The following is a 16,586-nucleotide window of genomic DNA, read 5'->3' as shown; positions in this document are numbered from 1 at the left end:
AAGCAACTTGAGAGAAGTGCTTTAGGTTTTATCTATCATAGAAGTGATTCCTTGTAATTCCTCTTGTTCTCCTCACTTAATGCTTGTGTTACTTTAAAAATCACAAATGTGCTGTAAAATGGGGAGTAGGAGAGAATTTTCAAGCTATACTTTATTACATAAGGTGCCATTACGCCACCTTCAAACAGCCACTAATACCTTCATCAACAGAACAAATTAAGTTCCCTGTAGCGGGGTGGTCACCCCGCTCCGACCCTGAAGGGGTTAAAACAGCCGTGGGATAGGGCTTTTTTTTTTTTTTTTGAAGCAGAAAAGAATTTTATTTGTGTAACACTTACTAGGAATCATCAAAAAGGATAAAGCAAACTATGCAACAAAACAAAAGCAAACACAAGGTATAACACAGCAGCCTTCAGGAGGGAGAAGTGTTCAGGCTAGCCTGGGCCCAGAGGAGGGGGGCTTCCTCGACACTCGTGGTCTTCCACCCCCTCGAGTTACCTAGTGCCAGGCCCATTGTCACTGATTATTCCTCTCCTGAGAGTGCCCGACAAGATGGGCACGGCTGCGGGGTGGGCGGTTTGGGGGTAGGGGGACGTACACCACGTGTGATAGGACCCCTCCTAGGTGAAAGTGATGATGGTATCCACAGCGGCGACGGCTGGGACTGGGGTCTCTCACTCTTCCCCTCAATCAAAGGGTCAGACGGAGGGAACCGGACGGGGTCACCGAGCAGAGAACCTTGGACAGCGCCCACCGCTCCTCAAAGGCATCAAGGGAGTCGGTGGACACCGCCCAGAGGAACTCCGCCCGGATACGTGAATGTACTGAGGATCGCCTGGGATAGGGCTGCCTGGGGGAGCCAGTAGTAAGAGCACCCCTGGAGAGGGCTGCGGCTAGGAAAAGGGGTTAAGAACAACTGGGGCCACACCCCAATCAGGCCACAGCTGGCCCTTATAAGAGGGCTGTGGGCCAGAAGGGAGAGTCTCACTCTAGTGGGAAGGGCTAGCTGTCTAAGAGCAAGAGCAGTGCTGTGGAAGAGCAAAGGCAAAGGGAGCTGGGGAGCCCCAGCCTGGTAAACTCCCAGGCTGCAGGCCTTGGTAAAGACCCAGAAAGGTACTGGGGCTGCAGAGGGGCAGCCTGGGAATAGGCAGAGGCAGCTGGTCCTAACCCCTTGCTAACGATGAGTGGTCTTTACACTGCAGTCTGCCCCCCGTGAGCAGGGGTTAGATGATGACTGGTAGTAGCCACTGAGGCAAGGTGGGTTTAGACGGTTGGGGGTTCCCCAGGGAGGGAAGACCCAGAGTGTGGGGGTATTGTTGGGGCAGAAGCCCAGAGTAAAGGGCACCGGGGTCCGGGAGGGACACGGATGCCTGCCGTAGGCGAAACACTGGCCTGCAAAGGGCTCTCCTAAGACTGGAAATAGCTAATTCCCAAGATGACCAGCAGAAGGTGCTGCACTGGTGAGTCTCAACCTCACTACATTCCCTCTTTCAGAAGGGACTTAATTGTAGTAAGAACGGAATATATTAAAATTTTTCCTTGTTGCTGCTTCTATCGCAGTCCAAATTAAGATTGTTTTGGCTGTTATATTTCACTGTTTCCTAAATTCACAAAGCATGTAGTATTATTACTCAAGTGTTAGTTAGAATATAGTAAAATTCAAACATACCTTCACAAATACAATATGACCACATATGCATCTTGAATTAAATACTATCCATAACTGATGCTAAATATCTTTTCATTTTTATTTTTTATGGGGAGGATGAAAATCTTTGCAAGAAATACTACTGAACATATCATTTCCCCCCAGAAAATATTGTATCAATTCTTATCACTATAAAAATAAGTAAATGTTTGCTCAATCTTGTAACTTACTTGTTTCCCATAAAAAGAAAAGGAGTACTTGTGGCACCTTAGAGACTAACCAATTTATTTGAGCATAAGCTTTCGTGAGCTACAACTCACTTCATCGGATGCATTCAGTGGAAAATACAGTGAGGAGATTTATATACACACAGAATATGAAAAAATGGGTGTTGTCATACCCACTGTAAGAGGCTTGTTCACCTGCACATCTACCAATGTGATATATGCCATCATGTGCCAGCAATGCCCCTCTGCCATGTGCTTTGGTCAAACTGGACAGTCTCTACGTAAAAGTATAAATGGACACAAATCAGATGTCAAGAATTATAACATTCATAAACCAGTCGGAGAACACTTCAATCTCTCTGGTCACTCGATTACAGACCTAAAAGTTGCAATTCTTCAACAAAAAAACTTCAAAAACAGACTCCAATGAGAGACTGCTGAATTGGAATTAATTTGCAAACTGGATACAATTAACTTATGCTTGAATAGAGACTGGGAGTGGATGAGTCATTACACAAAGTAAAACTATTTCCCCATGTTTATGCCACCCCCACTCCCCCACTGTTCCTCAGATGTTCTTGTTAACTGCTGGAAATGGCCCACCTTGATTATCACTACAAAAGGTTTTCTCTCCCCGCCCCCGCCCCCACTCTCCTGCTGGTAATAGCTCATCTTAAGTGATCACTCTCTTTACAGTGTGTATGATAACACCCATTTTTTCATGTTCTGTGTGTATATAAATCTCCTCACTGTATTTTCCACTGCATGCATCCGATGAAGTGAGCTGTAGCTCACGAAAGCTTATGCTCAAATAGATTGGTTAGTCTCTAAGGTGCCACAAGTACTCCTTTTCTTTTTGCGAATACAGACTAACACGGCTGCTACTCTGAAACTTGTTTCCCATAGTTCACAAAATACTTCTATAGTCACCACAGAACAAACTTAACTTTCAGTATTATTTTTCTATTTCTACTTCAAATGCGGATTATTTTGGGATTGTCTTAAATGCTATGCACCTAATAAAAGACAGTGCCTGCCCCAGAAAGTCTAAGGCTTCTATCCTGCAAGCTGATCCACCTGGGCAGACCCTTGCCCATGTGAACCTGAGAATTGGACTGCACAGACTGAGGTGCAGAGGTGAGGTTTAAATGAGGATAAGACATAAAAAGTGGGTGTAACAAACAAATGGAAGAAGTTGCACGTGGGGAGGGAAGGATAAGGGTAACATTGATTGGGACAAATCATGTTTACAGGGACAAATGATGTGCACGTATTATTGAATCAGAGAAGAGATTTTTATTATAGGTGATGCAGATAGCAATGCTGAAGATAAGGTTCCATGACACTTTCCATTATCAGACCCTGTTTTCAATTGCTTATAACTTTGCCAGACTTCATCTATTTGGGTTGAAATTTTCCATATCGGGTGTATGCTGAAAGATGAAAACTTCTGGAAATTTTCAGCAAAAATGGTTACTGGGCTCTCAGAATGAGATTGGGGAAAGCCTCTGTGGTAATTTGGCAGGGATGAGGGGCTTGGCTGCCCTGGCTTCAGGAATGTGTTTTGCCAATTTCCTGAAAATCTGGCCAAGTCCTGAGCCTCTGAATATCTGTTTGCACAAGTTTAGGAGAGACTTGTTGGAGTTTGGCAGCTAAATTTTCTGAAGATTCTATCTGAACAGAGCATGCTCTATTCCAGGTCCATATAGACTGAGCGCAACTTTCCTTGCAATTTTCTCCTGGCTACCAGGAGCTCCTGTGGTTCCAAGGACATAGTCTCCCTGCTCTTAACATATCTCTCCTCTGTGTCCAGGGCTCCTGCTGCTGTCACCCAATCAGAATGGAGAAGGAGGAGGCTGCCTGAGTGGAATGTAGAAGGTGAAGAGCCAGGCTTGAGGGGTGGAAGAGTAGCAATCAGGGAAACTGGAACAAGAGGATGTAGGGAAAACTTGGAGGATGAGCCTGGGGCAATATAGAGGGGCAGTGGACTAGGGTGAGGGCCAGTGAAAGGGATGACTGGATAAACTGGTACTGGGGTTGGAGAGAGGGTCTGGGAGAAGGACAGGCTGGAGGCACAAGAAGCAGAAGGGGGCAGGCTTGGGGAAAACAGGGGCAGAAGCGTCTAACCACTGACGTTCGCGCCCCTCAAAACCTACAGTAGAACTCAGGATTCTTCTGCCTGCAAAGAGCAGTGAATCTCCCTGGCAAAATGTGTGCCTCAACTCCCTCTAGTGGCTGACCCACAGAGGATGACAACCTACTACTGCTGTCACTTTGTTTATATAGCACTGTTTTATACGTGCACTGAATAAGGTGGGGGTCCTGTGTTTAAAAATAGTACCTGTTATGTATTTAAGGACTATGTCATAATTCATATGAGCAAACTGGCAGGACTAAGGAAACCTTTAATTCTGGCATTTAATAACTTTTAAATGAATGTTTGACTTTTCAACTTTAATGTTCTTTTTTTAATGTTTTAAAAATGTAATTATATGAATAATTTCTGATCAACTGTCTAGCCAGTGTAAGTGGGCAATTTACCATAGACTTCATGGCAGAACTGAGTCTTGAAAAGGGATTTGAAGGAGGATGGGAAATTGGCTCTTTGGATTCATTTGTGGTGGGCATCTGCTACATGAAGAACAGCATGGAAGGAACTGTAAAGTTGTTTGTGGAAGAAATAGACCAATGGGTGATAGTCTGGCATCATTAATGTATTTTTCCATTTCAACTTATAGTCTAGCTATTTTTTTAAAATCAAGGTTTCCAACTATTTTACCCAGCTTTTTTTTCTTCTCTCTCCCCTCCACACATAGTCAGGCCCACATCCATAAAGGGATGTAAGTGGGGAAACCCATGTTCAAATCCCTTCTCCTCAGGAAGAGGGGGAATTGAACTGGGCTATCCCACAGCCTGGTGAGTTCTGTAACCAGTGAACTAAAGGCTATATGGGAGGCTGCCTGCCTCCCTCCCTTCTGGTCATTTGTGATGTTTATACATGCTCTGAGAGTACTTTCTGGATCAGGCCCCAGAGGTGAAAAAGGTAGGATAACACCTAGTTTCAGAATCTGCTGGGACTTAGCTCTGAGATAAATGCTTGGACACCTAGACTGAGGTGTTCTACGCATGACCAATAGCAGAAATAGGGGAATTTTTTAGCAAAAAATGTAGATACTGAGGAATTTTAGGTGCCTTCACAGTTAGGTGTCATCTGAGCACAGATTTTGAGGATCTCAGTGACACCTATGTTTTGGACTTGGATTCCTGAAGTGGGAGTTAGGCACTTTAAATCCTTTTCTGGATTTGGGCCTCAGTACTTAAAAGGGCCTCATCTTGTAGCTCCACTCAAGCACCCATTTAAAATCAATAGGAAGGTTCAGGGAGAGAGGCTTCCAGCCAGGCTGTGGTATAATGGAATTATGTGATGTATAGTTATAATAACAGAGAACAACATTTTGAGTTATATGCACATTAAACCATAGAATCATAGAATATCAGGGTTGGAAGGGACCTCAGGAGGTCATCTAGTCCAACCCCCTGCTCAAAGCAGGACCAATCCCCAACTAAATCATCCCAGCCACAGCTTTGTCAAGCCTGACCTTAAAAACTTCTAAGGAAGGAGATTCCACCACCTCCCTAGGTACCTGTGTGAACCAAGAAGGTACACTTTGTGCATATTGTTCATTTTGATAAGTAAGATTTTAATCTTAAGTAATACAACTCCCCTGAAATTTAGTTATACCCTAATGTGTTCAGATGACCTTATTAAGGGGAAATTTTCCATTTTAAATTAATGGCGTTTTGACAGTGAAAGGTATACAGGATTCTAGCCCACACTGAGTTGCCCCTGGGAAGAATTAAAATATACTATAGTCACCACTGTTTTTTCAAAACCATTTCATTAAATGGGAAGCCTCCCTTTTTCAGTTTGCAGCTGAAACTTGATAGGCTGGCCAGATAGAGGCTAATATAAATACATTAGGCATTTATTATGTAAACTATTTACCCATATAAATAAAAGCTTGTGTAGTGAAAGGTTTATGCTGGCCCAGTAAATCTACCACCTTCCCTACACTGATTATGTACATATACATAATAGGTTTTGCAGCTATAATCTGCAAAATCTTAGAAAAAACATACAACCACCCCAGAGCGGAAATTAAAAGGTGAAGATTACTGTAGTGGCTTGAGGTTTACACCTGCCAAGGCTATCTAAAATGAATCCTCCAGCAGAAACTGATTTGTGGCTAGCTTCCACATATACTTTTTCCTCTAACAGCTTCAATTTTTCTAAACCTGTTTGTAGAAACAATAAAATAAGTAGTATGTGACATTTAACCTGATCACAGAATTCCTGAAATGAAAATCCTACCATAAGGTAGCCCATAGTAGCTTAGGGATACTATGACTGTCACTTCAGTGCTGTTAATTTCCAAAACCCAGCTATTCTGAACAGTGTTCTGGCTAAAATGAACACATGCCATTCTATATTTGTTCTGTGCCTTCCCTCTAAAAGCTCCTTGGGAGCAGGGACCTGTAACTTTTTTCTCACACTTCCCAGCATCCACACCAGGTGCTATGTAAACAGTAATATTGTGATGGTACTCTCAAACAGTTGCACAGATCAAGAAGCTAAGGGATCTTTAAAGCAACCAACACCTGTATGGCAACACAAAGAATGCATCTAGCAAGGGGGAGAATATGGAAGCTTAGCGTTGTAAAATGTGACACAGCACATTTTCCCAGAACAGCAAAATCAGCTGTTTTGTGTCTACTTATACCTTAACCTTTTGTAAATAATTATAGCTTGAAACTTAGCCATATGGATGGCTGCATTGCCCTGCAGGAGATGCGGCCAATCTGATTATAAACAACCGTATTACAGTATGTTTCCAAGCCCTCCCTTTTCAATTGCGCTACATGTTGCTTGTCTCAGAAAGCAAGACTCTGCACATCTGCATGATGGAAGTTGATCCTCAGCTACCTCTCAAATATACCGCAGATGAGGAGGTTCTTTTTGACTGGGGAGAGCGAGCGAGCAGAGAAGGCGAGTGTAACCAATTTATTAAGAGTAACAACTGCCGTCTTGATTTTTGCCTCTAGTAAGGCGAGAAACAGAAAAACCTAGGGAGGATCAAGCGAACAGTCTCCTTGCCAATCTTGTTTCCTCTGTATTCCTTAATACAAGTAGCCCGCTGCTGTGTCCTCCTCACCCAGCAGGATTGTAAACTACATAAAGTCAGGCAAAATGGATGGACTGATGTGCGAATCCCATCGTCCAAGATTATTTCACACTCTTCGTGTGTATGGAGCTGGAGCTGACAGACTGCATATTTAACTCTCTATGGCAGATACTTTCCTGCTCCAGGTTACACAGCAGAGGATCCACAGGACAATTGGAAATATGAAAGGGGAAAAGAGGATCTTTGACAAATCCAGGCTGGTTTGCTGAAAAATCAAGTTTTCTTGTCATCCACTTTTTGGGCTTAACAGCTGTGCGATTCAAGGGTGTCCTAAAGGTAACACAGAGACCTGCTTTACAAAAAGATAAGGCATTTTTTTGTAAAGGAGCCAAGTCTGTATATCACGCATCAGCACCTGATCATCTATTTACCCCGCAACGTGTGCAGCCATTTAAGGACAATTAACTCTGCACGATCACGCATTAGTCATTACACTACAGAGGTTGCGTTAAAGCCTCCCCAGAAAATCTGGGAGGCAACTGATTTGGGGCAGTAGCCACCCACGTTCTTTTGAAGGGCTGCTTGCAAAACCGAAGTGCAAAATCAATCTTCAGGGGGCATTTTAGAAGCACCAGCAAATTTGCATCGGTTGGAGACATGACGTTTACATTTAATTAATATTAATGAGTGACCTCCCCCTCCCCCACTCCACCCTGCCAAGCCGAACCTCAGTGTGTTTAGTTATTGCCTCTCTATCTGCTTTCCCTCAAGGCAGGGGGGTAAACACTTTTTTCTCTTTGCAGATGGAATGAGCTTGAGGTACGGAGAACTGGGGCTTTTGCTTATTGCATTCGGTCTATCCCCCCCCCCCCCCCCGCCTTTGGCAGCCTGGAAAAGAGAGTTGGGGGTTTTCTATCTGATCCTGGCTATGCTGTGGTCAGGACTTTCCCTCCCTTGCAGTCTGTTCAGTTCCCTCTTCCTCGCCCCAAGCCCAGAGGGAGGGAGAAGGAGGTGATACAGGCTCTCTTTCCGTGCCTCAGCTTCGCTGCTGCGGCAGCAGGTGCTGGGGAGCCGGCGCAGCAGGCGTGGGAGCAGCAGGACCAGGGGTGGGAACACCCCCATCCTTTCTCACTTGGGGCAAACACAGCGGTTCTTTCTCTTTCCCATTGCCCCCCTCGCCTCCGCCTTTGTTCCCTCCTCCATTTCCTCCTGCGCCGGTGTCTTGAGGGTGCCAGGGAGGAGGCAACGGGTGCAGACTGGAGGTCCCTGTGGAGAAGGAGCCGACGTTGCGGACTTAACCTAGGGCTGCTGCGGTGGGAGCTTGCCGCTGCTGGCAGGACCAGGAGCGGGGGAGGAGACTGCAGTTCCTCCCCCCGCCCCCTTGCATTTTCATTTCTCTTTCTTTCCGCCTTCCTGAGTCGTCCTCTTCTCCTCTAGATTTTCCCCTTCTCTCTCTCTCCCCCCTTTTCCCCAGTATTCCTCTGCCATCTGTGTTGGGCTGAGAGCTGGCTGGGGAGGACGCTGGGGAGGGAGGGTGAAAGATTTCCCTGCCTGTCTGTGGATTGATTGGAAGAGGCGATCGTATCTGCAGCCGAAGGATTAACCGCTAAACTTTTATTGCTGCCTGCCTCTGTGTGTGTCTCTCTCTCTGTGTGTGTTTGTGTGTAAGTAAATGGGGGAAGGCTCAGCTCAAAGAGGGAAAGTGTCTTGTTTCCTTTTGACAGATGCAGTTGGTGGGGTGAGGAACAATGAACATTTTCTTTAGGACATAAAGTGAAGGAGGAAAAACCCTCCCTCCCCCCCCCCCATTCAACAATCTACAGCAACACCCCCCCCCCCCCCGCCGTGGAATGAATGGAAGAATCTCCGGGATTTTCTTCTGTTCTTCGCCCTGGACTGTAGGAGTGAGGGGATCTCTCTCTACGTACATCCATCTCTCTCTCTGCCTCTCCATCCATCGCCGGGAGGATTTGAGCCGGTGCAATGTGCTTTCAGCCGCTTGCCGCTGCTGCTTGACACTATGCAACACGCAGAGAGAGGGTTTTGCAAAAATGGATTTGTTCGATTTTAAAGGATTTCTTCTCTAATAAGGATTGCAGTGCCCACAAATATGACTAAATCTCCTGTTTGGTAAATCTTCCTGCCCCCTCCCCTTTGGGCTCCCTCCCTCCACCCCACCCCTTCAGAGGACCAAGCCCAGGGAGCTGATGACGGACCCATTAATCCTTCCTTCAATGCATCAAAAGAACCCAAAGGTCTGGGAAACGTTGGGCTTGAAATCCTACAGGAAATGCTTCGACCGGCTTTTGGTTTTGTATGAAACTGGTGATTAGGGGGGAGGGTTGTGCGAGCGACCCCCCCTACTCGTTGCCCCGGCCTCTTTCCTGGCCCCCTTTTGATGTGCTCTTTGCCAGGTGCTTGTCCTCCGGTCTCTTTCTCTCTGGCCCGTCGCCGCCAGTTATGCAGACTCCCTGTCGTACTCAGCGGCTGCTGCTTTTGATATGATTCAAAGATGAGGGTGGTGATGATGATGATCGCTCTGATGTGATGGGGTTGAGACGGCGGTGATTGTTTGAAGGCGAGGAGGAGGGAGAGGAAGGGCTGCTGCTACCCTTCGCTGAGTGTGTGGGCTTCAGTTTTCCTACTCCATCCTCTCCCCACCACTGGAAGTCCTCCCGTATCTAAATGGAATTAGTGGAGATCGAAGCCCCTTGCGTAAGGAACAGACATGATCCATGGGCGCAGTTTGTTTCACAGTAAGTATCTTTCCTGAAGCCGCTCTGCTTCGCAGGGCAACTATTCTTCCTTCTTCCAACAGCACAGGTGGAGACGGTTAATACTGGGAGGCTCCCAGCTTCAAGGCACGGGTATACCCCCCCCCCCCCCCCGCAGTATAATTGCAAGAGGTGCACGAAAGACGGAGATATAGTCTGGCGTTTGCAGTGACACATGCCCTTGTTTGTTGAGTTTGTGGTGATGATAGGGAGGACTGAGTATACCTGTAATTAGAGAGAGAGAGAGAGAGAGAGAAGCTTTCAAAGTAACCAGTGGGGATGCAAAACTAGCAGCTAAAGGGTGCTGCAGGGACTGTTCGGAATTCCATCTCCTTGCTTGTGGGATTCTAACCCGGGTTAACTCTGGGGCTTGGGTTTGAACCCTCAAATGACAGACCCGAGGGATCTTCAGACACGGAACTAAATTCTGCTCTTCTCCTAAATCACACCGATGTTAATCCAGAATAGCTCCATTGATGGCATCTTTCAGAGTAGCAGCGGTGTTAGTCTGCATTCGCAAAAAGAAAAGGAGTACTTGTGGCACCTTAGAGACTAACCAATTTATTTGAGCATAAGCTTTGGTGAGCTACAGCTCACTTCATCAGATGCATTCATCGGCATTACTCCGGATTATCGCCGGTGTCACAGAGATCTACGTTTGGCCCATGGTAATCAAAATCATTTAACACAATGTGGTGGATTAAAGGACAGAGTGTCAGTCACAACTCGGAATTTACTTTTTTTTTCCCCATCAGACCCTTACATGCGATTTTCAGTGTTGGGGGCGGTCTATTCTGGATGCTAGTATGTGTTCTCTATTGATTTGAAGTGATCAATGGGAAGCAATCAAAAGCCCTGGTGGCTTGGTCTTGGTTATGAAGCTATTCTAACGCTGCGGCGTTCTCCATCCAAAATCCGCTCAGCTTTAGCAGCAGTTCATGTTACTCTTGTAGAGCATAGTTACGTGAATGCTGTGAGTTGCGCATTGACAATGGTTCGCGTTCCGTAATAATCACCTGTCCAAACAGGAATAGTAAGGAGCGCCAGGAGATGTACTCGCTAAACCGGACGGGTGGAAAACAAACAAAAGCCTCAGGACCGAGGCCATTTGAAACACGAGTTCTTGTGTGAAAATATCAATGGGGTCTATTGCATGATATGAATATGGGTGGTCCGGAAATTGTCATTTTCTACCCCCTCCCCAAGAAAAGAGAAGGTGTGAAGGGTTGGTAGTTTAAACTACTCTGAAAGAATATCCTTTAAAGATACAGCTAGCTTGTAAAATAGCAATATTTTTTAGAACTTGTTTTCAAAATTCTTTACTGGGTTAGACCTTACATGTCAAGTTACATTCTTAAGCAACTGTTATGGCCAAATGATAAGCCTCTTCAAATATGGATGTGTAATAGAAATATGCACAGGTCCATAATCAGAGGAGCACTAATAAGCCTAATTACAATTCGGCTAGATGATGAGGAATGGGGGGAGGAGGGGAGATCAACTAGAAATTAGGTGGGATCCTGCTTTAAAAAAATCCCTAAACCTCCATGATTGCTGATATTGGTGTCTTCCTTTCAGTAAAGCTCCCTGACTAGCAGTTTTGTCTGAGTAAAGATAGCAGGATCAGGCTCTTCTTTTGGCTTTTTTTAAATATGGGAAAGATTGTATTTGTCCTATAATAAGAGGGGAGGAAAAGGGGAAGGCATCAGGTTTTACAGTTGATTTAATATGCAAAATACTGTGTTTGTAATCCAGTAAATTTAACCCATTGACAGATAAGCATATTCATCTTGAGAAATTTCTCCACTGGTTAACATTTATCTGTTTGACAGAAATATATTATCGAGTCTTTGCCTTGAAATTTAAGGGGTAAATTTCCATAATTCTTTAAGCACTGAAGAAAGAAGTGGGATTTTGTGGCAATATAAGTATTTTTTATGCTTTAAAGCCCCCAATCCAAATTACTCTATTAAAAGTAAAGGGAACAAGTATTTCACTTGAACAGTACAGCTGTGTTGGATACAATATATCAGGATTAAGCAGAGTATCCTTAAGCTTTTCTTGTTTCTTTATTATATTTTATTCCAAGATTATTTTTTACTGTTTATCATCAATACCATCATGCCAAGTTGTAAGCATAGCTCTCCATTTTGCAGCAATGTAGGTAATTTAATTAAAAAGCATTGTTTCTAGTGGTTAGAACTGAAAGCTGGGTTTAAGTGACCTGGATTCTCCTCTCATCTTTGCTGAAATGTCGCTGGGACCCTTCACCTGGCTTCTCTGTGCCTCAGTTCCTAAATCTGTAGAGTGGGGATGTTAATATTTAAAAGTGTGTTGAGGGCCTCCAATGAAAGATGCTATATAAGGATAAGGTGGTGTTTGTTAATTATCTAATAATCAGTGTCTTCTGAGAGAGCTAAAAGGTTTACTAGATTGGGAGCTGGGGTGGAAGATCATAATCCCTCTCCATTGACTCATCAGTGATTCCCATTCTCTTTGCAGAGCACAGGTCTTTGAAATGCTATGTTATTCACATTTAGAAAATGCACAGCTCCAGAGTCTCAGAATATATACACTTAGAATTAAAACAGTAATAAATAAATAACATACAAACTGTCCCAGCAGAAAAAGACATTTACACACATTCCATTCAACCCTCACTGTCAGGCAATACTTGGTCTTCACCCCAGGAAAGCCAGGGGAAACGGGAACACTCTGTAGCATGATCTGGAGTTCACCAAATCTAGGTTCTGGCAGATAGAGGGAGGGAAATTTTAAGGAGTTGGCCCCCCTCACGTGAATGTCCTGCTAGCGGATTCCTCCCATTTTATCCATAGAGCTACTAGCTTGAGTACCTCAGATTGAAATTGCCATGGATTCATGAGGACAGAAAGAGAGAGCCTCTGCAGTTAGCTTCATATTGTAAGTCTAAACCAGCATCTTACACTATCCATAAATTAGCTGGCAACCAATGGAGATCATAGGCACAATTGCAATGTGCTTCCTGCATGGAACACAGCTTTAGTGAATGAGCAGCTGCATTCCACACTAGTTTCAGATTCTGAGATGAGACTACATGTTCAAATATGTACAACATGTTGCAGTAAGGCCATGGATGACTGAAGAGATCCATAGCAAGAAAATTGCAGCTTTTTTTCAGATAAGTGTAAATTTAAGAATGCTTTACACCATTTGCAACTTCTACTTGCATATCCAGTAGCAGCTGGGGATCCAACAAGACAGCTGGACTGGAAAAGTAATGGTGGATATGCTCCCAGTGCATTGTTTTTTCATCACTTCAGTCTTTCTTTCTTTCTTTGAGATAAAACTTTGCCACAAACCTCTGCAAGGCTCGGGTCGGAAGACCTAGAAATACAGATTTGGGTGTTATCAGGATACTGAAAGCACCACAGACTATATTTTCTCTCCAACTGTCCTAATGGTTTCATTTACACATTGAGCACAAAAAGTGACAAAACAGAAAACAGTGTGGAACTCTGTATGAAAGGGTTATTGATGTAGATGGCAATTTCCCAGTGCTATCAGGACAAAAAGGAAGGAAACTATTCAAAGGCAACCCTATTTAGGTTTGCTGTGATCCGTGAATATATCAACACATTCTCATGGTCAGCAGTATCAATAGCCGCTGATAGATCTAAAATAATCAAGATTGAGTATCCATCCTGATTAATAATTGGAAAAAGAACCTGTGCAGTCTTTATATGGTGCCCAGGCTAAAAAAAGTGAAGAAGGAGAATCCGGGGAACTACAAACCAGTCGGCTTCACCTCAGTCCCTGGAAAAATCATGGAGAAGGTCCTCAAGGAATCCATTTTGAAGCACTTGGAGGAAAGGAAGGTGATCGGGAAAAGTCAATGTGGATTCACCAAGCGCAAGTCATGCCTTACCAACCTGATTGCCTTCTAGGATGAGATACCTGGCTCTATGGATATGGGGAAAGTGGTGGATGTAATATATCTTGACTTCAGCAAAGCTTTTGATACAGTCTCCCACAGTATTCTTGCCAGTAAGTTAAAGAATTATGGATTGGATGAATGGACTATAACGTGGATAGAAAGCTTGCTAGATCTTCGGAATCAATGGGTAGTGATCAATGGCTTGATGTCTAATTGGCAGCCATTATCAAGCGGAGAGCCTTAGGGGTCTGTCCTGGGGCTGATTTTGTTCAACATCGTCATTAATGATCTGGATGATGGGATGGATTGTACACTCAGCAAGTTCACGGATGACACTAAGCTGCGGGGAGAGGTAGATACGCTGGAGTGTAGGGACAGGGTCCAGAGCGACCTACACAAAGTGAAAGATTGGGCTAAAAGAAATCTAATGATGTTCAACAAGGACAAGTGCAGAGTCCTGCACTTAGGATGGAAGAATCCCATGCAGTGCTATGGGTTGGGGACCGACTAGCTAAGTGGCAGTTCTGCAGAAAAGGACCTGGGGATTACAGTTAGACAAGAAGGCTAACGGCATATTGGGCTGCATTAGTAGGAACATTGCCAGCAGATTGAGGGAAGTGATTATTCTCCTCTATTCAGCGCTGGTGAGGCCATATCTGAAGTATTGCATCCAGTTTTGCCGCCCCCCTCCCCCCACACACACACACAAAGGATGTGGACAAATTGGAGAGAGTCCAGCAGAGGGCAACAAAAATGATTAGGGGGATGGGGCACATGACTTATGAGGAGAGGCTGAGGGAACTGGGCTTTTTAGTCTGTAGAAGAGAACAGTGAGGGGGGATTTGATAGCAGCCTTCAACTATCTGAAGGAGGGTTCCAAAGAGGCTGTTCAGTGGTGGCAGATGACAGAACAAGGAGGAATGGTCTCAAGTTGCAGTGGGGGAGGTCTAGGTTGAAAATTAGGAAAAACTATTTCACTAGGAAGGTGGGGAAGCACTGGAATGGGTTATCTAGAGAAGTGGTGGAATCTCCATCCTTAGAGGTTTCTAAGGCCCAGCTTGACAAAGCCCTGACTGGGATGATTTAACTGGGGTTTGAGCTTTGAGCAGCTGGTTGGACTAGATGACCTCCTGAGGTCTCTTCCAACCCTAATCTTCTATGATTCTATGAATACCAAATGCACTAGGGCGGAAAAGACCTGAGCAAAACAGGTACTGCTGGAGCTCTTCTCTACTCTCTTGTTGAGTCACATTCCCCTGCACATGATCCAAGACAAGGTGATAACTATAGAAACTGTCAACATCAAGAAATGATTTCTTGAGCAAAGGTCTAACAACCACCTTTAAAGAAACTGTCCCCTTGCTTTTCTGAAAAGAGAAAGTGTTTCTGATAATGGCCACAGTATCTCCTTACTAGTCTTCCCCAGTCTAAAGTGCCATGGATTTAACTCCCAGGCTGCAAATTCCAGAAACTCAAGAAGCATCAGCAGCTTGAACTGAAGCAAAGAAAGACTTCACTGGTTCTCACCAGATTTGATCCGCTGCTATGGGTGCAGATATTTTGGTCCAGATTCAGCTAATTTTATCTGCAAAAGAAGTTGTGAATTCCTCACAGCAAGAAACAATTGCCTCATGTAAGAAAGTTCAAATAAACCAGATCTACCACCCCTCCCCACAGAACAGTTCCTGTAAGTGGGACTTTGCAGATGCTTTTGGTCGTGATGTGAAAAAAAGATTTCTCCTTCTTGCACAACCACATTAGTTTTCAAAAGTTCTTTATGCATGGCTGGCCTTAGGGAAAATGGTGCCCTGGGAGACCTTGTCTTTTGGCATCCCCGGGCCCTGCTACCTCCCCATGGCCTTGATCTCCCTTCCGTGGTCTCGCACTCCAGGCCTGCACCATAATCCTTGCCTCTTGACCACGGTGCCCTGGGCAGTCACCCATATCGCCCACCATAAGGCCAAACCTGTCTTTATGCCACAACAAAGCAGATTTGAAATAAGACTTGTGCCACCAACCCTTTATAGCAATCTTTCTGCTCACTGTGTTTGTAGCAGTCACTTGACTTTTTATTGATCCCAGATCATGAACATACAAAAAAAAAAAATATTGGCAGCCCAGTGTCTTATTTTAATATTGAAAAGAGGGGTGGGGAGTGAAGGAGGGTGAACCCAGTTGCAAATAGACATATTTTTAAAAGAATGTTATAATGCCACCACAAAACCGTCTGTTATTGTACTGTGGATATCTTTAAATTGTATTATATTGAGATAGGTTGTTACAGTTGCTTTAATTGCGGGCACTAACCTCATGTTGTACCTAATGTATTTTTGTCTTTCAGTTGTAGCAAGTCTAATCATCCTACATCTGTCTGGGGCAACAAAAAAAGGAACAGGTATGTTATTTATGGGGTATAGTCTCAATTTCTGGACACCTGTTTAGATATTTAAATATTTCATAATGTACTTGTATGTATTTTTTGCATCAATAAAGTGAACTGATGAAAATTCAAATATAACTTATTTTATAAATTTGCAGATAGCATTAGATGATCCAGTGCCTGATCTTGCAATGGGAGGTTATTCTGAGTAAGGACTAGCGTTGTCGATTAATCACAGTTAACTCACGCGATTAACTCAAAAAAATGAATAGCAATTAAAATTGTTTTTCTACATTTTCAAATATATTGATTTCAGTTACAACATCGAATACAAAGTGTACCAGTACTCACTTTATATTATCAGAGGGGTATCCATGTTAGTTTGTAGCCACAAAAAACAATGAAGAGTCCAATAAATGGACACAAATCAGACATCAGGAATGGTAACATACAAAAGC

At 44.1% G+C, this 16,586-nt stretch overlaps 1 protein-coding gene across 4 annotated transcripts in view; it reads left to right on the top strand.

The window, feature by feature from the left end:
- Window positions 1-8,908: 8,908 nt before the first annotated feature.
- NETO1 (neuropilin and tolloid like 1) overlaps window positions 8,909-16,586 on the top strand; it is an 83,243-nt gene continuing 75,565 nt past the window's right edge. For 3 of the 4 annotated variants that reach the window (XR_012638109.1, XM_074944717.1, XM_074944716.1), the window contains exons 1-2: window positions 8,909-9,814; window positions 16,090-16,143. Coding sequence is in view for 3 of the 4 variants with exons in the window: in XM_074944717.1 (XP_074800818.1) it covers window positions 9,787-9,814; window positions 16,090-16,143 (82 nt within the window). In the remaining variant the exon portion in view is untranslated. The remainder of the gene's footprint in view (window positions 9,815-16,089; window positions 16,144-16,586) is intronic. The other variant, XM_074944718.1, reaches the window with a different exon arrangement.

The sequence above is a fragment of the Natator depressus genome, chromosome 2 (assembly GCF_965152275.1).
Source record: "Natator depressus isolate rNatDep1 chromosome 2, rNatDep2.hap1, whole genome shotgun sequence".
Taxonomy (NCBI): Eukaryota; Metazoa; Chordata; order Testudines; family Cheloniidae; genus Natator; species Natator depressus.
Note: the sequence above shows the minus strand (reverse complement) of the source record. Positions and strands in the feature narration are given on the sequence as shown.